The following is a 25,636-nucleotide window of genomic DNA, read 5'->3' on the forward strand; positions in this document are numbered from 1 at the left end:
CACTGAGACCCTTTCCCGCTGGCCTCCCAAACAGCCGGAGAAAGCGTGACCTCCTGGCACTCAGGCCTGGCTTTGACCCACCCCCTCCCGTCCTCCCAGCTTTATCTCATTGACTCATTCAACAAATGTGTCCTTAATGAAGGCCTGCAAGGTGTGGAGCTAACGCCAGCCATCTGCCGGCTCCACTTCCTACCCCCCCCCCCCCAAATTATAAGGGTCTTTTCATCCCTTCACTCTCACCTACCTGAGGGAACACCTACACATCCTACAAAACCCAGTCTCATGGTCCTTTCCCCCCGGAAGTCTTCTCTCCCTGCCTCCCCAAGCCTAGACCCTAACGTGGAAGGCAGGGCTGCGGCCTCAGCGCTAAGGTGGGGGCTACGCAGACAGGTTTGTCAAATCAAGGGAATGGCCCAGCTCCCTTCCTCCATGCTCGACTTGTAGATTCCTGCACCCCTTTGCCGCAGCCTCAAATCCTCAGGGTCCCTCAGAGGAGGCCTTTGGCCTCTCACCCCCAGCGGCCCCGGCAGGAGACAGGCTGGAGGGCGGCAGGGGAAGGAGGAGGGCGGCCGTGCTGTCAAGTGGGGCAACAGCCTTCTCCACCTCCCTCCCCCGCCCCGGCTGAGCGGAAAGGGCGCGGGTGTATTCAGATAAATAGCGCGTTAATGGGGCGCCAGGCCGGGGCCAGGTTCCCAGCCGGAAGTCACCTGGGGCGGAGGAGCTGGACGCTCCGAGGGCGGGGTCCTCACTCCGGGCTGGAGCCTCGGTCTCCGCGTCTGCAAAGTGGGCGCTTGCCCAAGCCTACGCCTTTGCGTCCTGGGCTCCCGAGCCCGGAGCGGGACACCCGGGGTGTGCAAGCCGGCGCGCTCGGGCTCCGCGGAGCCAGCGGCGGGGACCCCGGGCCGGGCGGTTCCCCCCCTCCCGTGGCAGCGCCGCTGCAGCCTGGCCGGATCCCCAGCTCGGGGCCTCCGCAAACCGGCCCCAGGCTCCAGGGTCCGCCCGCCGCCTCTCTACCCAGGCGAGCGTTGTGGATGAAATACACACATATTTAGGTTTTTAATAGTCAGAGCCTCCTTCCCTGGACGGGCCAGAGGGCGCTCGGGCCGCGAGGGGGCGGGGGTCGCACTCAGCTGCCAGGGGCCGGAGCTTCGCGGTGGGGGTGGCGCGAGGGCCCCTCTGGAGCGCGGCGCCAGATGCGGGTTTCGTTGCGCCCGGGAAGTCCGCGGCCTGCGGTGCCCGACTGGCGCGGTCGGCGGAGTTGGGTCCTGGGCGTCCCCGGGCCCCTCCGCGCGCGCCGCCCTCCTCCCCATCCTTCGGGAAGCGCAGTCGCGCCCTGCCCTGCCGAGCCTCGGTGTCCCCAAAGGCAAACTTCGGGACAGACTCCTAGTTTCCTCCTGACCTCAAGGGGGTGGGGGCGATCTCGGCCGGGAGGACGAGGGGCTCATTCGTCCTGAGGGCCTGAGGCCGGGGGCTCATTCGTGTCTCCAGCTCTTCCTGGCTGCGCCTCCAGCTGGGTCTCGCCGCGTTTTCACCCTTGGGGATCCGCCCTGGACCCGCGGCGCGGCGCGCAGAGGAGGCGAACGCGGGCAGAGGGAGCGGGAGGAGAGCGAGCAGACTCGAGGGCCCTGCGATGCCCCAGCATGAGTGTCCCCCTTCAGATGGGGAAACTGAGGCGTGGGCTGAGCAGTGCGGGCCAAAGCCCGCCGTCCAGGCCCCCAGCGCCCGCTCGGCCTGCGACCACCCACCCCGCGTAAAGGTGGGGCGGGAGGGGATGGATTTCCTCCGCTGACTGTGTCCCTCCAAGTCCGGCCCTGCGGAGGCCCAGCAGCTGGGGGAGACGACCAAGTACGAGGCCCCCAGACACACAAACCCCGCCCGCGCGGACGGCCAGCCCCGGTGCCCCAGCGCAAACAAACGCCGTGTTTGCCGAGAGCGCGGCGGGCAGCACGGCCCCGGAGCGATGAGGATTCGATGGAGCCGCGCAGCGCGGCGGAGGCGACGGAGCCCGGGCGGGCGCGGGGATCGATCCCGCGCAGCTGTTGCCAACAATCCCGCTGGAGCGTCTAACCCGCGGGGCCGCCCGACCCGGCGCCCCCAGACCGCGGGCAGGAAGCTTGGGACGACTGGCCCGCCAGGGGCGAAACCCCAACGTCGCTGAGCCGCAGCTTCGGCGCTGGGAACGTCCCCGCGGCCCGACGTCCAGATGGGGAAACCTTGGGGCGTCAGGCGCGCAGCCTCGCCGGGACCCCCGCCAGGCCGGGAAACCCTAACACCCTCCCCCCCAAATCCCAATAAGTCCTCTGACCCCGCCCGAGCGAAGGAGCCAGAGCTGCGCAGAAGAACGTGGCCCCGCCAGGTGTGTGCGGCGCGAGGCTGTGGGGCGTCGCAGGTTTGAGGGGCTGGAGCTGGGGCCCGCGGGGCTCGGGCTCAGCCTGGGGGACGTGAGTCGGCACTAGCTATTAAAACCTCGCTCTAATAAAAGAAGGGGTGCGCAGCGGCCGGCGAGTTGCATTTCCATGGGAGACGAATCGAACCAGGATCCGCCAGCCGTGGAGGGGCTTTGGAGAGGCCCAGAAAGGAAAGACTTCAGGTGCATTCGCCCCCACCCTGGATGCGGGAACCAGAACAGGGAACGCGGCCTGTCCTAGAAGAGGGGGGGTGGCGGGAACTGAGCAAAGATTCCAGCTGGGGGAGGGTGGGTTTTGACAATAGGAGCTGTGGGGATGACTGAGCCTCCAGGGAGAGGAGGAGGCCTGAACCCCAGTGGGTCCTCCTACTGCTCGCTGGGCGCTCGGAGCCTCGGGGTTCGCAGACTGAGACTGCGCTTTTCAGTTCTGCCAGGGCTGCTGGAACAGAGAGGGTGGGCATCGGCCAGGAGCAGCCCAGCCCTGCGAGGCACCCCTTCCCCCCCACACACACCCCCAGTGCAGACTCGGGCTCCGGGGGTCAAATTCCAATTTTCCTTGAGGGGATGCTGAGGTGGGAGAGCTTCCCCGACGGTGACTAAGGTCCCCAGAGAGTCGAGAATGGGGGGCACCCTGCCCCCATCCAGCTCACCCCTCCCTGGCCGTCAATTTGCCTAATGATTCAAAATCGATCAGGCTCCAGCCACCAGCCCGCCCCCTGGCAGGCTCAATTCTATTTTACTAATTACTAAAAGGCCAGTGGCGAGGAAGCTGGTCCTCTGGTTCTAGGGGGCCACCTCCCTCTCTCCTTCTGGAGGTTGGAAAATTTTGCTCAGTCTCCCAGTGTGAGCACAGCCTGTTCGGGGAGCCAGACCCCGTCTGCCTGGCGCTGATTCTCAGGGTCCAGACGGCCTGTCAAGACTTGGGAGCCCAGGGGGTCCTGAGGCAGCTTGAGGAAGGGGACTCCTTCTCTCGGCCACTAGTCCACCTCTCTTCCTTCAAAATGGACGCTTTCCTTATTGGACTAGGAAACCCACAATGCTCGTTATAAAAATGAAAATGATCATGGAGCTGGAAGACTATAAAAAGGGCACAAAAGACTGTGTGACCGTGACCCCCCCAGGGAGCACCCCTCTGTTGACATTTGGGGGTTCAGCTTTCACCTTTGCTTTTCCAGCCATGGAGACCCTGATCCCCGGTTTCTGGGCCTGGGATGTGATCATGTTATGAGACTGATGTTTAAATCCCACGAATATTTTTAATTTCGTATCTGTATCTGTGATGGTCGGAGGGTCAGATGGGGGCGCCCAGGCTGGGGCTCTCAGCAAAACCAGAATCTGCCCCCACCCGCACCCCGACTTGAAATCTGCATGGGGGTCTTCAATTATCCAGACCCACCCATCTCTCCTACCTCTGTTTTCCCACCTGGAAGATGGGTGCAATGACAAATAACCTGAAGTTGTATCCAAATCATGAATTTGAAATGCCCATGACCTGGGGCCAGTGTCCCACTTGGACACAACATGGGAACCAAGGGGGAACCCTCCCATCCCCCTCCCACCACCAGTTCTGCCTTGGTCCTGAGACAGGAGAGGATTTGACTCCCCCTCCAGGCTGGGGGAGGAGAGCCTGTGTGCCTGGGAAACAGGCAGCCACTACCTGCTGAGTCCTCAGCACTAAGCAGGAGCGTAGCCCTGCCCCACCCCAGGACTTGGATCTGACCACTCTATTGTCTGGTTTCTCGCCCCCCACCCCCAACACCTCACCTCCCCTGCAGGGGCCGGCTCACCTGGCCTTCTGACTCCCTGGACCACAGAGAAGGTCCTCATTTTGGTGTCCTGCTCTCGACTGGGGCAAGCAGGGAAAGGAAACAGACACAGAAAGGGCCCTGCACAGACGTGCAGTGCCAACAATCAAGTCCCCAAGGTGTAGCCTCTACAGGGGTGGGGGATCCCATTGAAGGTGGGGGTGGGGAGCCTGGGGGATTCCAGCAGAGGCATTAATAGCTTTACCATCCCTCCCCTCTTCTCGAAAATGAGCAAAGGTCCCCCTGGGGGCAGATGTAATGGGGAAGTGGGGAGTGGGCTGGTTTGAGGGTTCCCTCCCCACCTAAGACTCTGGCCTTGAGATGGGAGCATCCTTTGGGGTCTGGTCTGGCCGCTCCAGACCCCCCTTCTGACCTGCATCTGATCCCACTGGAGGGATCACCTGTGAGTGTCTTTGAATGTGTGAGGCCCCTGGTTTCGCCCAGTCCCTGGGGGCCCTGGGCCTCACCTATCTCCAAGTGGTGAGGAATAGGAGGGTCTTCGCTCCCGCAACCCAAAAGAGAAACCCCGGGGAAGGGGGTGCTTGAAGCAGGGTGGGTGAGGAAGCAGGAAGGAGATGCATCCTCCACTGGCCTGTGCTGGAGGACAGGGGCTCTTAGGGGTGAGCCCCAAGCCACTCCCACCCTGAGGAAGCAAGTACAGTAGAAGGACCTGGAATCGGGAGGGGACTTTAGCACCCCGAGGCCAGGTTCTCCATTGTACAGCTGAGGAAACTGAGGGCCAGGTGCCCACAATCAGGAGCAGATCCATGCATTCCAGCAAACAGGCCTGAACCGATCTGAGGACCCTGCTCTCCTCACGGCTGCTCCCCAGAGAGAGTGTGCGAGGCCGTGGCTCCCTGCGCGCAGGTGTGGATAGAGGGAGCTGAACTTGCGGGGGATCCGCCTCCTGGGGTCGGTGTGCGTGCTGTGGGGGAACAAGGGACCTTAGGCACCTATCAGCCACAGCCCCACCACACTCCCTTGCGATGGACTCAGGCGTGCTTGGCAGGAAAGTATTCTTCCGGACCCTCTGGGGAGGGACACGGCATCAGAGACCCGGAGAGGAGGCCCCAGCCCCAACTCGCTAGAGTCTGTCCCCAGCACCACCCCCCCGTTGTCCCCGGTAAGTCCGGCCCCCAGGAGGCCGCGCAGAAGCAGGGGACCCCAGAAGGCCCACTCTGGCCTGCCTGACGCTCGAGGGGACCCGGGAGGGCGGAGAGCAAGGTGGCGGGAGGCGGCGGCGAGGGGAGTGGGTGGGCGGGGGCGCTGACGTCAGACCCGGGCCCGGCTGCCGGCCGCCGATCCCCCGCCACATCCTGGTGGCCGCGCTCGCAGCCAGGCCGGGCCCTGCGCCGCGCAGCCAGGCAGCCTCGCGCGCAGCCACCGGGGAGCAGGCGGGGGCCATGCAGCGGTCTTGAGCGCGCCGGGCCGGCGCTGAGGAGAGCGCGCGGCGGGCGGGCGGGCGGCCCAGCATGGAGCTAAGCCTGGAGAGCCTCGGGGGCCTGCACGGCGTGGCCCACGCGCAGGCGGGCGAGCTGCTGAGCCCGGGCCACGCGCGCTCGGCGGCAACGCAGCACCGCGGTCTGGTGGCACCCGGGCGCCCGGGGCTGGTAGCGGGCATGGCGAGCCTGCTGGACGGCGGCGGCGGCGGTGGTGCCGGGGGCGCGGGCGGCGCGGGTAGCGCGAGCGGCGGCGCCGACTTCCGCGGGGAGCTGGCGGGCCCGCTGCACCCGGCCATGGGCATGGCCTGCGAGGCGCCCGGCCTGGGCGGCACCTACACGACGCTCACGCCCCTGCAGCACCTGCCGCCGCTCGCGGCCGTGGCGGACAAGTTCCACCAGCACGCGGCGGCCGCGGCCGTAGCCGGGGCTCACGGCGGCCACCCCCACGCGCATCCGCACCCGGCGGCCGCGCCGCCCCCGCCGCCCCCGCCGCAGCGCTTGGCTGCCAGCGTGAGCGGCAGCTTCACCCTCATGCGCGACGAGCGCGCTGCGCTCGCCTCCGTGGGCCACCTCTACGGGCCCTACGGCAAAGAGCTGCCCGCCATGGGGTCGCCGCTGTCGCCTCTGCCCAACCCGCTGCCGCCCGCTCTGCACGGGGCCCCGCAGCCCCAGCCGCCGCCGCCGCCCCCACCGCTGGCCGCTTACGGCGCTCCGAGTCACCTGGCCGGGGACAAGCTGCTGCCGCCCGCCGCCTTCGAACCGCACGCCGCGCTGCTGGGGCGCGCCGAGGACGCGCTGGCCCGCGGGCTGCCGGGAGGCGGCGGCGGCGGCGGCGCTGGCGGCGGGGGCTCCGCTGGGCTGCTGGCGCCGCTGGGCGGGCTGGCGGCGGCCGGGGCGCACGGTCCGCACGCGGGCGGCGGCGGCCCAGGCGGCGGCGGCGGCCCTGGGGCTGGCGCGGCGGCCGAGGAGATCAACACCAAGGAGGTGGCGCAGCGCATCACGGCGGAGCTGAAACGCTACAGCATCCCGCAAGCCATCTTCGCGCAGCGCATCCTGTGCCGCTCGCAGGGCACGCTCTCTGACCTGCTGCGCAACCCCAAGCCGTGGAGCAAGCTCAAGTCCGGCCGCGAGACCTTCCGCAGGATGTGGAAGTGGCTGCAGGAGCCCGAGTTCCAGCGCATGTCGGCGCTGCGCCTCGCAGGTAGGAGCACGGCGCACACCGCCCGGCCCCGGGACGCTGGCTCGGGGCTCCCCAGAACCAAGCAGCCGCCGCCGCCTCCCTCCCCACGTCCCGGCCGTACACCCCTCAGGCCAGCTCGGGGCTCCCTGGCAAGAGGTTAGAGCGTGATCTGCGCCCCTGCCCGTCTGCACCGTCGCCAAAAGGGAGAAAGGGGTTGTGCCGCCTCCCCCCGTCCTCCCATAGTCATCCGCCCAGCCCGTCCGGGAAGCGAGGCTCCCTGAAGCATCCTGCAGGGTCGATTATTGTGTGTATGTGGGGATAAGGGTGCTGTGCCCCCGACACGCATGGCTGTCAGTTCGGGGTGCCACTCTCCTCTTCCCGAACAGGCCCTGCTGTGCCTCCAGCCCTGGGGCGGAGAGCTCAGGCTGCACGCTGGGTGAGGGCGCGCTGGCGGCCGGGGCCAGGCTGGTGCTCAGCCCCTGGCCCCAGCGCGCGCATCTTTGTGGTTCAGCCTCTGCGATCGATAGCCCCCTCCCCATCTCCGGCCGCTGGCAAAGGTCACAGGAGAACCGGCGGGGGAGGGGAGGCCCGGGGAACCCTCGTCCTGCGGTCCAGAGAGAGGCCTTCACACCCTGCTTGTCGCCGGCTGGAGCAGCGTTTGCTCTTGGCCTGGGTGCACACTCCCCTGCCCGCCTTGCTTTCTTGTTTTTGTTTTATGTTTCTCTCATTTCTACCTTCTCTGTCGGCACAACCTGATATCTATTTATTTTTTGCTTGTTCGCCGTTTCTCTCCCGTTCCTCCTCATTCTTTCTCCTCTCTGTCACTCTTTTTGTCTCTCAGCCTCTGTGTCTGTCTCACTCAGCCCCCAGCCACCCCTGGGGACCCCACTCCCTCCTCCCTCCCAGCTGATAACAGCTGGGTCCACACCTGTCCCCAGAGAGGTGGCCTGACCAAGCCTCCTTCTCTTGGGTGTATGTGGGGGTGCAGGAAAGCACCCCCACTGTCATTTCCAGGGGCCTGGCCTGTGAGCGGTGGTCTTCCCCTGGCCACACTGGGGAGGGGGCTGCAGACGCTCCAGCTACTGGGACAATAGCAGCGAGGCTGCTGGATCGATGGCTTCTCTGAGCACAGGGGCGAGCGGGGCTGGATGGCAGGGGCTAGGGCTGACACTAGGCACCCCTCAAGCAGGGAGGGAGGCCTTGGCTGTGCCCCTCCCAGACAGGGGGGCTGGGAAGAGGAGGCCCATGTTCATTCCTCCCCCCCCCCCCGCAGGCATACTGGGCAACTGGGGAGTCTGCACCCACACCGGAGCCTTCGTTTCCCCCCCTGCAGCGCGAGGTGACTAGCTGAGCCGCCTGTGGGCCCTCTAGATGCTCCACTTTGGGGAGTGGGGAAATCAACCCTCCTATGTATTGTGACATGTTAGACGTGGTCTCAGGAACCTGGACAATTTTGTGTAAGGGCAGCACCGGCTCTGCCTTGCTCCCCGTGACACATGCAGTGGGGGGGGGCGGTATTTGAAGGGGACGCTCAGTCATATTAACACAGCCACAGCCTGCTGTGTACAGAGTAGGTGACATCAGGCAGCAGAGCGAGCACACACGCACCCCCCACCCCCCATGCTCTGGCCACAGGTATCTCCCAAATGCATTAGCTACTAAGGGGCACTTGTTAAATGGGCAACACGTGGGGCCTGGCATTGCCATACTGGCCACCTTCCACCTCCTCCCCAGCGCATGGTGTTCAACATGGGTGCATCCCAAAGGACACAGGCCGCTTTCCATTCGTCTCACTGTCACCTTAGGTAACTACCATGGCCCATTAGCGGTATCTCAGTCTCATATTTCGGGCGGCCCAAAAGATAGCCCAGGCCCTCAGAAGGACAAAGCGCCGGTGGGAAAGTCCTGTAGAGGGTGCCCCTGCTGAGGGGGGTTGGGGGGGAAAAATAGTGGCCGGTGTCCTGACTCGAAGTCTGGGCTACCTTCCCGCCGCCCGTGTAATTACAGATGCGGGAACCCAGGCCGCGGGCCAGCCTCCCTGACGAGGCAGCTCCAGCAGCCGCCTCGCCCCTCTGAGCCTGGGTTTCCGCTTTGGGGAAAGAAGAGTCAGAATAGGGCGCCTGAGGGAAGCGGACAGGGTGAGCGCAGGGCCGGCCGCGCTGGGCGGTGGGGATAATGAACCGTCAGCCGGGAGTGCCCCTCACTCCTCCCGCCTCGCCCGCGCGGGGACCCCCCCTCCCGGTCCGCACGCCTGGGCCCTCGGGACCTGCGGCACCTCGGGCGCCCTTGGGGCCGCGTCTACACGGCGGCGCGGGCCGGGGTGTTGGAGGTGGCGGAGGGCTTGGGGTAATTAGCGCCGGCCCGCACAGAGGCCTTTAGTTCCGGTCGCTGGGCAAATGGAAAGCGGTTAAGTGGCGGCAAACCTGGCAGTTAGAGGGAGGGGACGGGGCGCACGCCCCTCCTGGAGGTGCAGCCCCGCAGGGGGCAGCCCCAGCCGCCTCCAGGGGCCCCCACCCGCTCCTCCTCCGCACATTCAAACCCCGGCAGGGAGAACGCCCTTCCTCTTCCCGTCCCGGGCCAAGCGAAAGCTGCTCGCCCTCCCCGCGGCCTCCTGGCCCCGAGAATCAAGAGCTTTGCGCCCAGCCTGGCCCGCGCGCCTGCCCGGCTCAGGGCCGTCGCGTCCGGGTGTCCGATTCCGATACTGCGGCCAGGAGGCAAGGAGACCAGACACATGCAGAGACACACACACAGAGAGAGACAGAGAGGTAGGAGAAGCGGAGTGACAAAAACAAAGAAAGAACAAGAAGAGGCAGAACTGGAGAGACCAAAAGAGAAAGACCAAGAGCGGGAGTGGGGCGGAGAGAAAGAGAGAGAGATCCAGAAAAGGGAGATGAGAGTATGAGGGTCCGGGGTTGCGGGTCCACAGGGCCTGGGGCTCTGCCCCCACCCTCCCTCCTCTCTCTCTCCCGCATCAGGAGCCGAGAGGGGAGGGTGGTTTCTTTGTTTCTGAAGGCACCCGAGGAATCTGACCAGGTAGACCTCAGGACCCCCACCCCCACCCCCCGCTACTCCACCCCCTGCCTGCCTTTTCTGCGTGCCTCAGTTTACCCATCTGTAAAGTGTGTGCATTAGGGGAGCCAGGTTCTGGTCTGACATTCTTAGATCTTAGGACCCCCTAGTCCCGGCAAGGCCAGTCCTACAGCACCCCCAAACCCACTGCCATGGGGGCCTCACCCCCCCTCCCATCCCAGGGTCCTACGATTTCCGGCAGCTTCTCTGCTGCCTCCTCTTCGAAGCCCTCCCTGCTCCGTCTCCAACAGTAATTATGGGAGAGGGGCTGGGGGAGGGGCAGCAAGCTCCTGGGCAGGGGCGGGGCGGTCGATGAATTCGAATTACCGTCTCTAATTCATCACCGTTGCCGGGTCGATCGCTTCGGCGGGCTTCAAATATTGTTTAAATTGCAACTCCGGAGAAAAAAATATATTTTTTGTAACTAATCAGAAAAAATATGTATAAAATAAAATATCAGATGGAGGCAATTGAAAGAAGGGCCCTCGCCTTCCCCTCCTTGGCCCACTGGTGAATCCAGAGCCCAGAGCCGCTGAGGGATGACAGAGGCCAGCATGGGAGGAACGGATGTAGGGAGGGAGCCATTTCTGGAACCAAGTTGCTGATGGGGGCCCTGCAGTGATGGTGGACATCAGGGTTGGCAGTGTGTGGGCAGAGCAGTGGACAGGGTCTGGAGGTCTGGAGGGGATGGTAAAAATCTAACTTGAACTGCAGCGGGGCCTCCACACCTCTCAGAGCCTGTTCCTGCCCCACCCCACCCCCTGGAAAAGTCATCCCAGCAGAGAGCTTAGATTAGAGACCGGGGACTCACCTGGGCTGCAACACTGACGGATTCTGGGCAGGGTCTGAGCCTCAGTTTCCTCATCTGAGAAATGGACAGAATCAGATACCAGCTAGCAGGTGCTTGTTGAGTTTAATCTAGTCAAACCTTCTCCCCTTCTCCCATGGAGATCCTCAGGCCATGTTGCTTAATCACCCCTCACACCCACTTCTCATCTTGGGGGGCATCCTGGTTTCCTTCAGCAGCCTGGGCTCTGTTGGATCCATGGAGACTAGTCAGGGGCTGCTGGAAAGGGCCTGGATTCCGGAGGGGACACTGTAGGCCCTCACAGGGATGCACTGAGTAGGCGGAATCTGGGTCTGGGGCTGTGTGTGCCAGAGCCATATGGGTTCCCCCAAACCAGTCCCCTACTTCCAGACCACAGACCTAGGTGGGGCCAGCTGCAGAACCCTGCCCCGGGTTTGCCCCCTCATACAGAGTGGGAGGGAAGAAGAGGAGCTTACTGGGGTGCTGAAGCCCTCCCCCTGTCTCTCAGTGCGCCCACCAAGAATGAGAGATGGAATCATCCAGAATGACCTTTTAAGCCAAATGGGGTTATTGTGCCCACCGAGCAGCCAGGGCTGAGAGGAAGGAAGGGATTTGCCACATACCCAGTGAGAAGTGGCACCAGTTCTGGCATGAGGGTGAGCAGACCCAGCTCCCAGCCGTAAGGAGGGGCCAGGGGTTGCAGCCCCCCCCCCCGCCCCGCCCCCAGTCTGGTGGAGCTGCAAGCCCAGCTTGAGCTGCTCAGGCTCCCACCTCCTGCAGAGATGGGAGCATCACAGGCAGGTAGCCTAGTGGAGACAAAGGCTGGGGGTGATGCTCAGTGAATTGAGGTGAGGACAGTAGCAAGGCTCTTACACTCACAACTCGGGTGACCCTTGGTCGAGTGGACAGTGGGAGCTGGGCAGGCCTGTGCTCCTCAGAGCTCTCCTGATGGTGGCAGGGTTGTGGGCCCTCCTGAGCCCATCCCCCAGGGACCAACCAGAGGCCCTCAGGGAGTGTGTGGGGACCAGGTTCTATCCCTCCCCTGCCCCCGTCCAGCTCCAAGCCACCGGGATCCCTCCCACCCCCGTGCTTTTCCTGGTGAACCTCCCCCCCCTCCAGGCCACTCCCTTCTGGATGCCTGACCCTCAGGGTGATCCTGGGCCCAGAGTTGAAAGTGCAGCGCTCTCCGAGCCCAGGACCAGTGTTAGTTAGTCCCTTCCTTCCTGAGAGAGAAATGGATGGCCACCCCCACTTCACAGATAAGCACACAGACGAGTCTGGGGGGGTCCTCTGTAGGGCAAGGGCCTGGAGCTGACCTTTGGCTTCTTTATTCTGAAGGAATAAAATCCTAGAACCAACCAAGGCCCGGTCACTCTCCTCCTTAATCTTCCCCACTCCTGTGCTTCCTCCCTATCAGCCACCACCACTCTAGTCTGAATAACCATCTCCTGTCACTGCCGCCTCCTTGCTGGTCTCTAGGCTCCGCTCTCAGCTCTCACCCCTGGCATCCTCTCCGCCTCCGCTGGGCTGGCGGCCGACCTGCAGGGGACCTTTTATGATCACGTTGAAGCTCTTTCCTCCTCTGCTTGGCATCCTGGCAGTGGCTCCCAGAGCCCTTAAGCAGTGAAGCAAGCTCCTGCCACAGCCTTCAAAACCCAAATATCCTACCCTGTGCCATGTGGAAGGGCACTGCCGGCGAGTGGAACCTGGAAGGCAGGCTGGGCGGTGGGGAGCTCAAAGCAGCTGTAAGGATTGAGGCTGAGCCCCTGCAGCTGGTGTCTTTGTATGTAGCCATGAACCTGAGGAGCTCAGGCTGTTTGAATCAAGTTTTTAATTAAATATGGCCCTTGATCAATAAGGAAGGCAGTGCTGGTAGGGGAGGGGAGAGGGTGGCCTGGGAGACCCACGTGACCTCCTCCAGTCCCAGAACGCCTGCAGCCTCAGTTTCCCCTCTTCCTGGTAGGCACCGATGTGGGTGTTGCTAGGAAGCGGGATCCTCCTGCCGCGGAACTCTAGTCCTGTGAGCAGATGTAGGGGAAGTGAGGGCGCCCTCAGACCTACGGAGCCCGCAGAAGGCCACAGACTCACAGCAGACAGAAGTAAGGACAAAGAGAGGGGTCCAGGACCGGCGCGGATGGCCAAGGAGAACCATGCAGGGACGCAAATGGACACGGCCACATTCACACTAGGACTTGCGTGTCCGGACTCCGCCCGAGGGCCCCCACCCACCCTCCGGCCCGGTCTGGCATATTCGAGGCCGCCCGGGTCTGGGGGCACCAGGAAGAACTCCCCCAAGACCCGCGCTGGTAACTGGGAGTCAGTCATCCCTGGGCCCCAGCGGTGGGCCCAAGGACCACCGCTTCCTTGTGTCTGTGCAGATGCTGTCTGACCCTACTTCCTAGCGCTGAGGGCCTGGGAGGGAGTCGCATGAGCCCACAGGGACGGAAGTGGGTGGATAGGGGACCTGGTCCCAGGTCCTCAGTGCCACAGCGAGGTCCAGGACTCTCCAAGCGCCCTTGCGCACCCGCAGGCGTTGGGGCGATGTCTGTGCCTGTATCCCTCACGAGGAGAAAGCTACCCCGAATTGCCTGGGGAAACACCCGCGGAGTCCAGCCAGGGAGGGTCCTAAGACAAAGGCTGGGGGTGATGCTCGGCGAATTGAGGTGAGGACACCAAACCCAAAAGAAGCAAGCGTGCACCCGCCCTCCGCAGTCTGGCAGGACCCTGGGTGCAGGCAGCCCGGCTAAGGAGAGGGCCCCTTGCCCTGCACATCCGAGGCCTCGGACCTCAGGGTTACCGGTGCACGCTCCACCGGAGAACGCAATCCTCAGCGGGCGCCCGAATCCCGTCGGGGGCGCGGAGGTGGGGGAGAGAACCACAGCCTGCCCGGTGGGAACCTTGGGCTCGCCTCCTTCCCGGCTGAGCTCCCCACGGCCCCGGGTCAGCGGTGGTCTGGGTGTGCTGGGCTCTGCACTCCAAGCGTCATCGTCGTCGGTGAGCGCAGGCGTCCACGCGAGGGCTGCGGGACGGTGGGGTCCGGGTAGCACTCAGGGAGGGCGGGGCGGCGCTGCACGCAGACGTCCTTGGACACGTCACTTCCCATCCCCCATCCCGTGCGCACCCCCTTCCCCCAGATGAAGACTGGACTCCCCAGCCCAGAGCCAGCGGGAAGTGGATAAAGAAAAAGGCTCCCCGCCCCCCCAACCCACCCCCGCAGTAAAAGCAACGACAAAGCCTCCCTCCCTCCCTTAGCCTTTCTTCTGTCCCCACTTCTCTAAAAACGCCTAGTACTTTTAAAGTTCACACATTCTCCAGGCTCCAGGCTTTTTCTGCTCCTAGAAAGAGGTTACACTGAATCTTTTCCTTCTCCTTTTCTTGGAGAAATGCACACACACACACACACACACACACGCACACGCACTGGAGAGAGTCCACTCTGTTCCCTTCCAGACACCAGAACATCCCACATCAGGAAAGACAGCGCCTCCAGGTTGTTCTTGCCGCCGCCCGGTGCTCTTCCCTTTGTCCGTTTCCTTCTTTCTTCAGCCACCGTCCTGCCCAGTGATTCTCTGTCGCCCTGGGGCTGTGGCGAACACCTGTGAGGGGGACCATTCCGCATGTGGGGTGATCCGTGCCTTTGTTTCTCAGTTATTGAAAGGCTGGTGCCCCTCACCCCTGGTTTCTGTGGTGGCCTCTCTGCTCTTTTTCTTATCACTGGGTTCTTTCCTGTCATCTTTTTCAAATTCATTTCCAACTGTTGGCTGCTGTGACTTCTCAACATTTAAAAAAAAAAAAAAAGCTGTGTGTGTGGGGCGGGGGAGTGCCCCTTTGTGACTGTGCCTGAATGGGGGGAGGAGTCTCCGAGCCACCCCCCCCCCAACCTGGTGGTGCAGCCTCCCAATGAAGGCCCAGGAGGGGTGGCCCAGAGTCCAGTGGAAACACTTATTTTCCTGATAAGTCACTGAAAGGCTCAGAACTAATTTGAAAATGTGGCCATTAAAATCTCATCTAGGGGAGAGGAGGGAGGGAGGGAGGGAGGCAGGGCCTTTCTGAAGGCTGGGCTGCAGCCCGGCACAGGTACCTGCTGAGGCTGGGCAGGGAGGTGTAGGCCAAGCTAGCAGGGGAGAGGAGACGCAGAGTGGAGAGGCAGCAGGAACGGGTGGGGACAGATGAGGGGCTGCCAAGGCCTCCAGGGGTCCTCATCTGAGGGCAGGGGCCTGGCTCAGCGCTGACTGGGCCCCCCCACACACACTCACGGGAACCCCTTTCCCTCAGGGGTGCAGGGTGTGGATTAAGAGGGTGGGCACATGTTCTCCAGGCCCCCCTCAGAGTGAGCTCTGTGTCACCTTGGGCTAGTCACCCACCTCTCCTGGCCTGGGGAGGCCAGCAGAGGATGCTCAGGGCAGCTCAGCCCAGTGGGACAAGCCACAAGGTGAAGGCATCAATGTTCCCCACATCTGGGGCTGGGCAGCTGGTGGCCCGGGGCGGGACTCGTCGCCAAGGAAACCGGTCATCATCCCAGCCGGAGACTGGACTCCGTATTGAATTGTCTGCTCCGTGAAGCCAGAGCTGGGCACTGGAGGTGGCCAGAGGGGAGGGGACAGCCAGCTCCAGCTCTTGCTCCCACACCCCCACCCTTTATGCCCCATTTGACAGACACTGGGGCAGGAAGGCTGGGGGTGGGGCAGAGACAAGAATGCTCAGTCACTGCTTTGAGTACTGCACAGACAGCACCACGCAGACGGACAAGAACTGTCATTCAGGTGCTCCATCATCAGTTTCAGGGACACCATCCTGTTGTCCTTCCCTGTCAAACCCAGCCTTGTAGGTGGGGGGCTGGGGGGGGCACCTCATCCTCCTGATGCCATTCTGGCTCATGTCTCTTCTCCTCCCCTTGACTTTACTGTCCCCCCCACCCCCACCCCACCGTCCCAGACACCCAAGCTCTGTCTCCAGTTCCATCCTCCTTGCCCAGGTCTGTCCCCACATGGAGGTCTCTCAGAACCCAGGCCTGCTCACATCTTCCCCCCACAAATTCCCCACCTGGACTCCACTTCCATTGCCCCACCTCCTGCTGCTCTGAGTGAGGCCTGTTCTGGAACCAAGATTGATAAATGTATGAGGAAAGAAGAAAGAGGTTACAGGGTCCCCTCATTCAGCACTTACTGCACAGATCTCATGAGCCCTGCACAGTGAGACCGCTGTCACCCCACTTGTAGACAAGGACGTCAGGGTCATGGGTCACGGTGTTCACTTGGTAAGCCAGAAAACTGATGTCCGTAGAGTGTGTGTCAAGGCCACTTTGCCTATGGAGCCCGGGGCTGCCATCCCTGCCGACCATGAATGGCCAGGGGGGGAGTGGGCAGCTGCCTGGAGCCCGGCAGACAGGACCTGTCCTGGAGGAGGGGGGTCTAGATGGACACAGCCTGCATCCCATGGACTCAGACATGGAGGGCTTCCACCCACCCGATGTCACAATGCCACACCCCGTTGTATCACATCACACCATTAGCTCTTCACACACACCCTCCTGTCTGACAGTCACACTGTGCGTCCCAAGGCCAGCTGCGATCACACGTCACACTGGGCGCTGCAGCCCCGAGCGCTTTCCCTCTAGCTCTGGGCCTCTTCCCTCCATCGTCCCTCAGGTCCCCATGCTGCTGCCCTTCTGTCCCGCCTAGATGACCCCTGTTACCATCACAGGTTGTCCCGGTTACAGAGGCTCACACACGTGTGGACACACAGCCCGTAGCAAAGAACACCACACAGCCATGCCCATACTGCCCTTCAGCCAGCCAGGCCCCTGTGCAGCCCCACATTGCCACACTCAGAGGACAGGAACAGACAGGTGCTTGCACATTCAGTCCGCTCAAGGCCGGGGATAGGAAGGATGAGCAGGAGATGATGAAGAGGGAACAAGACTGACCACCAACCTAGGAGAGGGAGGCAGAGGGGGCGGGGGGGGGGGGGGAGAGGGGACAGGACGGGGAAGGGGAAGGAGAAGGGAGAAGTAATGGAAGAGGAGCAGGCAGAAGGAGGGGGAGGATGGAGAAGAAGACGGGTGTCTTTCAGGAGATGATGGGGGTGAACAGGGTGGGTCCCAGCTTCCTGAGGTGCAGACCTGATTCTGCTCAACCCACTGAGGAGTGACTGAATCTGGGCTCCCCTTCTCCCCCTGCCTGTGAGCAGGCCCAGCTGCTCCCTCACTGGCTGGGGATAGGGTGCTCCCTGCTGAGGGTGCTCCCAGGGGTCCTCCAAGGCAGTGGCCAGCTGGGTCCCCCCTAGCAGGGACCTGAGTCTGGGCTGAGTCCCCTTACCATCACACTACCCAAATTGGGGTGTCACCAGGAGCATCCGTCATTGGACAAACACCCAGCCAGCAGCCTCCTGCGGATGATTCCATGCGGGGGGTCCCCAAGAGGGAGCAGGAGCTCTGATGGGGGAGGGGGAGGGGAAGGTTTTCCTGGGGGAAAGGCCACTGCTGCAGGGCATTGAGGGATGTGTAGGAGTTCCCTGGCTGGGGCTCCTGACCTCAGTTTCTCCATCCCCCCTCCCTCCAGTGAGAGTCCAGAAGAGGTGCTGAGGCTTGAGGCCTGTCCTGAAAGGGGGAGAAACTTCATGTCCTCCTGGAAAGTGGGTCCCAGAGCCGGGATCCTCCCAGGGAATCTCAGATAGGAGCTTGGGGTCTCCTCCCAGCCCCACCAGGGCCTTCAGGACTTTTCTAGCTAAATCCCTTTCCACAGCCCAGCAAGAGAGGCCATGGGTAAGACCATTTTTCAGCTGAGGAAGCTGCCGCTCAGAGAGCTGACATCCGACAACAATCCACCAGCTGGTGGCGCCGGCTCTTCCTGGGGCCCCTGGAGGAGTCCTGGAGGGTGGGGGTGGTCTGCTGAGCCCAGCACCTTTCTAGAAAGGCTGGAAGCAGGAAGAGAGAGGAGCTGTGGGGGCAAGTCCCAGGGGGTCTGAAACGAAAGGGCTTTCATCTGGAACTGGAGGGTCCCAGGATTCACCTCCTTGGCACCGGCCTGGACGCGGGCCTGCGGGCCTGGCCCCGCCCCTCCTGCGTGAGCTGGTGCAGGGCGGCTGCCCTCTGCCGGTGGCGTCGGGAACCTCGGGGCAGGTGCTGCAGAAAGGCCCCAGGGAGCGCCCTGCCTGGGTGACGGGGCTGGGGGATGGGGTTTCCTTTAATGTCCTCCCAGAGCCTCTGCCCAGCAGCCTGCCCCAGACCCTCCTCATGTGCGGCCTCTGAAAAGACTCGGAGCAGAGGGGGGGCAGGTTGGGGTGGGGCACCGATGTCCTGGGATCTCAGATTCAGCGGTTCTTAGCACCAGGCTCTGAGTCCCTGGGGTCCCCCAGGGCGGACGGGAGAGAAAGTTGGGACCCAAACCCTCACCAAGGGGCTCTGGATAGAGTGGGTGGAGCGTTGTAAGTGCTGTGGACAAGTTGCAGTATTAAATTGAGGGTCAGGGAAGGCCTCACAGAAGAGACGTTGAGCAAAGTCTCTAGATGGAAGTGAGAAAGCCATAAAGAAATGTGGGGGGTTGAGATTCAGGCAGGGGTGATGCCAGTGCAAAGGCTCTGAGGTGGGACCATGCCAGGGATGAGACCGATGTGACATGGAGTGAGGGCAGCAGTCAGGTGAGGACAGAGAGGTGACTGAGTCATGGGGCGGGGGGGGGGGGGGGAGCTCACTGAAGTGGGGAGAGCTTGGAGCAGCTACGTTCACTGAAAAATCTTTGAAGGAGGCAGTGCCCCAATTTTGCAAGTGGAGAGACTGAGGCCTGCAAGGGACTGACTTGCCCAGGGTCCCAGAGGGTGTCAGATGCCCCAACTTCCCCAACAAACCCTGCTGGCTCCTCCACCCGCTGTCATGGCAACCGCAGTTAGTGGTGAAGGTCTGTGTCTGGGGCCACTCCCTGTCCCCCCACCCCAGGCTGAGTCCCTTTGTGCTGGGCGCATTCCAGGTGGAACCTGTGGTGGTGTTTGGTGAGGCAGATGAAGATAATGGAGGAGATGGCGGTGGAGGTGCCGGTGCAGGTGACAGTGACGGAGGTGAAGAAAACAGTAGCTGGATGGTGGTAATGAAAAGGCGGGAGTGATGTAGGGGAGGTGAGGGCAGCGCAGGTGATGAAAATGGAGGCAATGCTATTGATAGAGGTGATGGTGGAGGTGGTGGAGGTGGTGGAGGTGCAGGAGCTGATGGGGTGGAAGGGGTACTGATGGTGAAGGAAGTGATGGTGGTGGAAGGGATGGAGGTGGGAGAGGGATGCAGTACTGATACTGATGGAGGTGATGGTGGAGAGGTGATGGCAGCGATGATAGGAGGCATGATGAGGTAGAAGTGACATTGAAGGTGGAGGAGGTCATGATGGAGGATGCAATGGAGATAGAAGGGGTGCAGGTGGTGGAGGAGGTGATGGTGAAGGAGCTGAGGGTGGAGAAGATGATGGATGGAGGATGGATGCAGGTGGTGGAGGAGGTGATGGTGAAGGAGCTGAGGGTGGAGAAGATGATGGATGGAGAAGGGATGCAGGTGGTGGGGAAGGAGGTGATGGTGAAGGAGCTGAGGGTGGAGAAGATGATGGATGGAGAAGGGATGCAGGTGGTGAGGAAGAAGGTGATGGTGAAGGAGCTGAGGGTGGAGAAGATGATGGATGGAGAAGGGGTGCAGGTAGAGGAGGTGATTGTAGAAGACATGGTGCAGGTGGCGGTCCCCAGTGGAGATCTTTGTGGAAGGGGTGGCCATCACAGTGGCAGCACAACCAGACTGGTGATTGGTGCCCCGGGGAAGTCCAACACTTCTCATGCTGGACCTCCGTCCCCTGGCCTGCTTCCTGGTCAGCCATTCTCTCCCAGCCTCAGTTTTTACTTCCGTAAAAGGGGCTCATACCCAGGGCCTCTTCCCCTCTTGGGGCTGCCCTGGGCAGCACAGGAACGGCTGTGGCCTTTAGAGCTGTTGGGGAGGATCCTGAGTGCCAGGAAGGATGCTGATGGAGGGGCGTTCGGGCCACTGGCAGGGGCCTCCAGGCTGGCGAGGGGCCTGTGGGGGATGGAAAGGATGACAAAGCTGCTCGGGTAAACAGCTCCAACTGGAGCCTGGATCGATTGGGGCTGTGAGGAGCTGTAATTAGATTGAACGCTGGGAAGGAAGGGGGCGGGTGAACGGAGCCTCTTTTTGCTGTGATGGACAAAACGCGAAGTTTTTTCTCAACTCTGTTTCCCCCAGGCCCCGCCCCCGGCCTCTGCACCCATTGGGCGCTTGGTTGGACAAAGGGGAGATGGGTGGGAAAGGAGCGACCCACGTCTTCACTGTCTGGACGAGTCAACGCTGATTCCTGTTCTGTTCTACCCTGCCTGGCTTGCTGGGCAACCTTGGGCAAGTGGCTCGCCTTCTCTGAACACTTAAGGAGAAAAATCCCTGCTTTATGGAATTATTATAGGATTAAAAAATAACGTTCCTGTAAGCTTTCTGAGGAGCTTTTGCATCTCTGTCCCTACTGTGAATGTATGATGAATCTGTGAGTAAAATGCTAAGTGAATGAGTGAGTAAATGAATGGATGGAAGAGACAGGGATTAAAGACCTGGGGCTGTTTTGACTCTTCCCCCTCCCCGGCCTCGCTGTCCACACCCAGCCTCCCCTTTGAAAGAATGGGAGACCCCCTCCCATGACCCAGGCTCCGAGGAGATGGGAGGTCAAGCAGTTCCTTACACTTCCTTCCAAAAAATGAACATTAAAAAAAAAGGACCTAAGTTCTTTCTCCTTTGTTTTGTATACAGAAGGCTACGTAGTACCCTATTCATCCCCTGGGTTTGTCTCACCATCATTCCATATTCATAGCACACCCTCTCCCCCTGTCAGCTTTTCAATATAGTTACAAATGCATTATTTTGCCTAAATCAATATTCAGTATTAACATTATTATGATTTCAGTGAATATCATGACAACTGGAATACTGGGACTGCATTTCCTTTCCCGCACAACTGTTTGTTTTCCACAAGTTAATAATTGTCAGTCACAAATTCTTCCCACACTCTCCAACAAAATGCAAAAATAATTCAATGGGATTTCCCACACATATTGGGTCATCTCCCCTACACACCTCTGGTGGCGCTCCTGCTCTGATCTGGGTGTGGCTTCCCTCCTGCCCTCGGTGCAGTTGTCCTGCTGTCTTCTAGGCCTCCCCTCCTCGTTTGGGGGACCTCTCTTTCCTTTCTCCTAGTTTGAACCACACTTCCTGAATCCCTTCCTCTTTTTAATTTAACTCCTTATTTTGATGGAACACATCCTGCAGCATCTTTCTCAGAAAGACGTTGGATGTCTGGCTGTATCTTTATTCCCACCGTCATGCTTGATGTTTGGCAGCCATACAATTTTAAATGAACACAGCTGCCCCTCAGAATTTTAAAGGCATCACTCCACTGGCTCTTAGTATTTTAGACGTCCAAAGCCGCTCTGAGTCTTAGTCCTTTGTAAGACACCTGCCTTTCCTCTCTCAGGGCTTTTACAATCTCCTCTTTTTTCGGGTCACGAAAACGTCACAAGGATGGGCCTCAGGAGGGCCTTCTTTCGTTCCTTGAGCTGAGCACTTCCCGGGCTCTTTTAAACTGGACTCTCGTGTCCCCCGAACCTGCATTCTTTTTTTCATTATTTATGTGACAGTTTCCTCTACTTTTGGATTGCCTCTTGACCAAATGCCAAACCCGCTCAATTCATCGCCTAACTTTACTACCTGTCCCTTCTTTTCCATCTCTGCGCCTGCTTTGTTCTGTTTCCTGGGATACTTGCTTAACTGTATGTTCCAATCCTTACATTGATTTTATTCCAGGCATTATAGTATGTATTTATATCCTAACACACTGTCTGACCCTCCCAGGATCCTTTTTTTTTTTTTTTTTTTTAGTATTTCTTTTTAGGGAGATAGTAGATCTTTTATTTTATTTTTAAAATTATTTTTATTGATTTCAGAGAGGGAGAGAGAGATAGAAACATCCATGATGAGAGAGAGTCATTGATTGGCCACTTCATGCATGCCCCACACAGGGGATCAGGCCCGCAACCCAGGCATGTGCCCTTGACTGGAATCGAACCTGGGACCCTCCAGTCTGCCGGTCAACGCTCCATCCACTGAGCCAAACCAGCCAGGGCTCCATGATCCTTTTTATGGAACACCACCCTGTTCCTGTTTCGTGGATACAGCATTTTTCTCACACCGCTCCGAGAATATTAATGACAGCTTTCCCTGTTCTGTCTGTTTCTTTTGAGATCATCGTCCCCCTCACCTCCTACCATTTCTCTCTTTCTCTCTCTCTCTTTCATGTTAGAAACTTTTCTAAAATGTCCAGTAAGCTCCAGCCATCGCTCTTATTTAATCATAAAGCCTGAAACAGCCAATAAGAAGTGCCATGAGTTCCAGGTCCGACAGGGCGACAAGGAGTGCAGCGGTGTCAGTTCACATGAGAGGACCTGTTGTCCCTGAGAACTGAGCCACAGCACAAGGAACATTCGTCTCTTTTTATGGACATTGATCTGGTTCACACTGTTCTGGAACCGAAACAGTGAGCTCAGTGTGTGGGCCCGGCGGGGCGGGGCGGGCAGTGGGGGTCTGCTGGGACAGCCTGCCCCACGGCCACTGCTGGGGAAGTAGCTGAGGGTGTGGCCTTCACGTGGAGGCGGAATAGGGCGGACTCTCCGCTGCCTGCTGCCCTGGACTGTGTGAGACAGGGAAATTAGGACTCTGATAGCATTTGTGCTGAAGCTATAAGCGTGCCCAGCCCTGGGTGGAGGTAGCCCACTCAGGCTGACAGAGCCCGTTTTCTCCACCCACTGGCCCCGACGCTACTGCATTTGAGGAAGGAGTCCCCTCAGGAGCTGGAGGGGGGCGGGGCGGGAGGACCACAGGTGCCAGCTCTGCTCCACACCCTGAGCTGCTGCTGCTTCACCTTTGCAAGCATCTGCCAGCCAGAGGCGGCCTCCTGCAGCCCCTCCCTGCTCTGCACCAGGTGGTCCAGGAGAGGGAGGGGTGGTCCTGCACCCACCCCACCCCCATCCTCAGGTCCGCCCAGCTGCCTTGGGCACTTGGGCAAGGCCAAGCCTGGGTCTCAGCCTGCCGATGGGGGTGGGGGGCCTGCCGATGAGGGGGGAGGCAGGACAGAGTGGCAGCTCAGACACTGGAATCAGACTGGACGCCAATGGTAGCCTGATAGCGGGTCCCTCCGGTAGGTCAGGCCTCCGGTGACAGCCCAGGGAAGGAGGCATGGACCTTGACAGTCCTGAGAACTGGACTGCCCGTCATCCCAGGGGGAGGTTACTGGGATTTGTGACTCACCCCAAGGACCTATTAATTAACTGCTTCTTTTGCCCACCTACAGTGAGGCAAATAATTCAATTTCCAAGTCATTTCCCCCAACATCCTCCAGGTGTGGGCTGCGGCGGGGGGGGGGGGGGGGGGGGGGGCTGGACAGGGGGAGGGAAGCCACCACCACCAATTGTTGTGCTCTTTGGGGTGGGGAGCCTTCGGCGGGGGTGGGGCAAGAGGTTTGGGGATATGAGCTGGGGACGGGACCAGCCCGCAGAAGAGGCATTGGAGGGTGATGGGCCATGCCCGTAGAGGTGCTCACACTGTGTCCCCTTCTTTGTCTCCCCGCCACCCTATCTACCTGCCCCGTGTCCTTGTCTCCTCACCCATGACTGTCTGCCCCCCTTCTTCTGCTCCTGTATGTCTGCCCCACCTTCTTGCTGCCTCTTGGTCTCTTCCATGTCACCCTACTGACACTTCTGTGTCTCCCATCTCTTTCGGTCCTGCCCCCTGCTGTGTCTCCATCTCTCCGTGCTTCCCACCTGTCTGCTTTCCTGATGTCTCTGCGCTCGGCGGTCTCTTTCCGGTGCTGCCTGTCTCCTCCCACCCGGCCGCGCGGTGGCGCTGTCTCCGCCCGCCCGCCCGCCCGCCCGCCCGCCCGCCCGCCGGCGCGCCGTGGACCGCAGCCTGCAAGCGCAAGGAGCAGGAGCAGCAGAAGGAGCGCGCACTGCAGCCCAAGAAGCAGCGCCTGGTGTTCACCGACCTGCAGCGACGCACGCTGATCGCCATCTTTAAGGAGAACAAACGGCCGTCCAAGGAAATGCAGGTCACCATCTCGCAGCAGCTCGGCCTGGAGCTCAACACCGTCAGCAATTTCTTCATGAACGCGCGGCGCCGCTGCATGAACCGCTGGGCCGAGGAGCCCGGCGCGGCCCCCGGGGGTCCCGCCGGCGCCGCCACCTTCTCCAAGGCGTGAGGCGCCCCAGCTCCGCGCCCTCCCTGCGTCCATGGTCTGGGCGCTGCCCTCCCGCACCTCCCACCCCACCCAGACGGCCCGGAGACCCGCCCCTGGGGCCACCTAGAGGGGGTGCAGTCCGGGCCTCCCATACCCAGGGGGGGACGCAGCACGTCCCTCAGCCCAAGTGCACAAAAGGGCCCCCCTCCTCCCTCCGTCCCACCCCTCCAGGCCAAAGGAAGCCCTCCACCATCCCCACCCCGAGGGCGGGGGTGACGGAAAGGGGCTCCCCAGCTCCCTCTCCATTTAGGATGCACAGGGGCCTTGGGAAAACCAGGGCTCTCCGCGTCCTCCCCGAAAGCGGGTCAAGAAGCACATACTAGAAATATAAACCGGGTATTTAAACAAAGAAAAGGAATTTTCAGAATAATCCCTTCTTAGCCAGACCCCCCGACCGGCCCCCCCAGATCGCCCCTTCTAAAGTCGCCATGTCCAGCAAGATCCCTACAGTGTCCCCACCCAACACCAAGACCAACCCCATCTGATTGCTGACCTGCCACCACAGCCAAGAACCCAGCTGCCCCTCCTAGTGGCAGCCAGGATTCCTTGTGCCAAGAATTGCTTGCCTTAATGTCTGGGAAGGGGGCCTGCAATGGCCACCGCCCAGCACCAATAGGCGAGCACCCTCTCCCACCCCATCCCAGACTGGAGAGATGGCACATTCAAACCTGCCAGTCAACTCCAGACGCATCCCCTCCTCCTGCACCCGTCTGTCAGTTCACTTTAGCTTTAGACACCTTGATGAATGACACCCAGGGAGAGACAGACCACAGGAAACAGAAGAAGACATCCAGATTCCACAGAGAATTCCACGGACACCGAGACAGCATCGGAGCTGGGGTCATGGTGTTCCTGTCTGCTTGGAACCCCTTGGAAATCACTTACCACCTTCCAGCACTTGGGGTGCTGCGCTGGGCCTGTAGGGGCAACGGGTGGACCTGTGCTTGCCATGTCTCTCTCCACAGAGAAGAAGGTGGAATCTGCTTGCTCCGTTTTTTGCCAAAAAAAAAAAAATTTGACTAGGGGGTAGGAAGGGTCAGAAATGAAGATGAGCTCCACCCACCTCCCCTGCTCAGCTGGTCCGGGAGACCTCCAAGACTGGCCTGCAGCTGATCCCAAGAGCCCACCTCCTGCGGGTTCATGATCTAGAGGCTAGAAGGAACTTTCCCCAAACCTGGGCCTCTCTGCTGCCTCGCCTTGAGAATGCAAGAGACACTTGTAGTGAAATGCCCTTCCCCCTTCCCCAGGTAAAGGCTACCTCACTCAAATGTTCATGTCTGTGATTGGAAAAATCACACCTGATACCAAAGATTCCCCCCCTCCCCCCCAAGGACTTGTGCTGGTTGTTAGAATTCCCTCGAGTTCGCCTCTGACTGTGTGCTCCAGGGCCTGCCCGGAGCCTGCCCTCTAGGTACCCGCCCCCCCAAGCAAAGAGAGTGAAAGAAGAGAGGGAGAGAGGATAGTGAGGTCGATGAGTGCCTTTTTCTTGAACCAAAGATGTGTGTGAAATGTTCTCTTGTCCTTATCGACTCGCTATTGTCCGGGCCTTTTAAGCAACTGGATCTAAGTGATGCTTCTAAAGCCTTTGGGTGTTGGGCATTATCCTAAGGAT

The 25,636-nt window shown here is 60.8% G+C and overlaps 1 protein-coding gene across 1 annotated transcript; it reads left to right on the forward strand.

Moving 5' to 3' along the window:
* Nucleotides 1-5,684: 5,684 nt before the first annotated feature.
* ONECUT3 (one cut homeobox 3) lies at nt 5,685-24,027 on the forward strand. The gene is made up of 2 exons (XM_036311945.1): nt 5,685-6,855; nt 23,696-24,027. The coding sequence occupies exons 1-2, from the start codon at nt 5,685-5,687 to the stop codon at nt 23,983-23,985; spliced, it is 1,461 nt and encodes a 486-aa protein (XP_036167838.1). The 3' UTR covers nt 23,986-24,027.
* The last annotated feature ends 1,609 nt before the right edge of the window (nt 24,028-25,636 follow it).

Source organism: Myotis myotis, unplaced genomic scaffold, assembly GCF_014108235.1.
Source record: "Myotis myotis isolate mMyoMyo1 unplaced genomic scaffold, mMyoMyo1.p scaffold_m19_p_6, whole genome shotgun sequence".
NCBI classification, from domain to species: domain Eukaryota; kingdom Metazoa; phylum Chordata; class Mammalia; order Chiroptera; family Vespertilionidae; genus Myotis; species Myotis myotis.

What these genes read in the sequence shown, in the direction of transcription:
- ONECUT3 (XM_036311945.1), top strand. Translation starts at nt 5,685, where the DNA reads ATGGAGCTAAGCCTGGAGAGCCTCGGGGGCCTGCACGGCGTGGCCCAC. An exon ending in GTCGGCGCTGCGCCTCGCAG is followed by an intron (nt 6,856 to 23,695) that starts GTAGGAGCACGG and finishes CGTGGACCGCAG; the next exon opens with CCTGCAAGCGCAAGGAGCAG.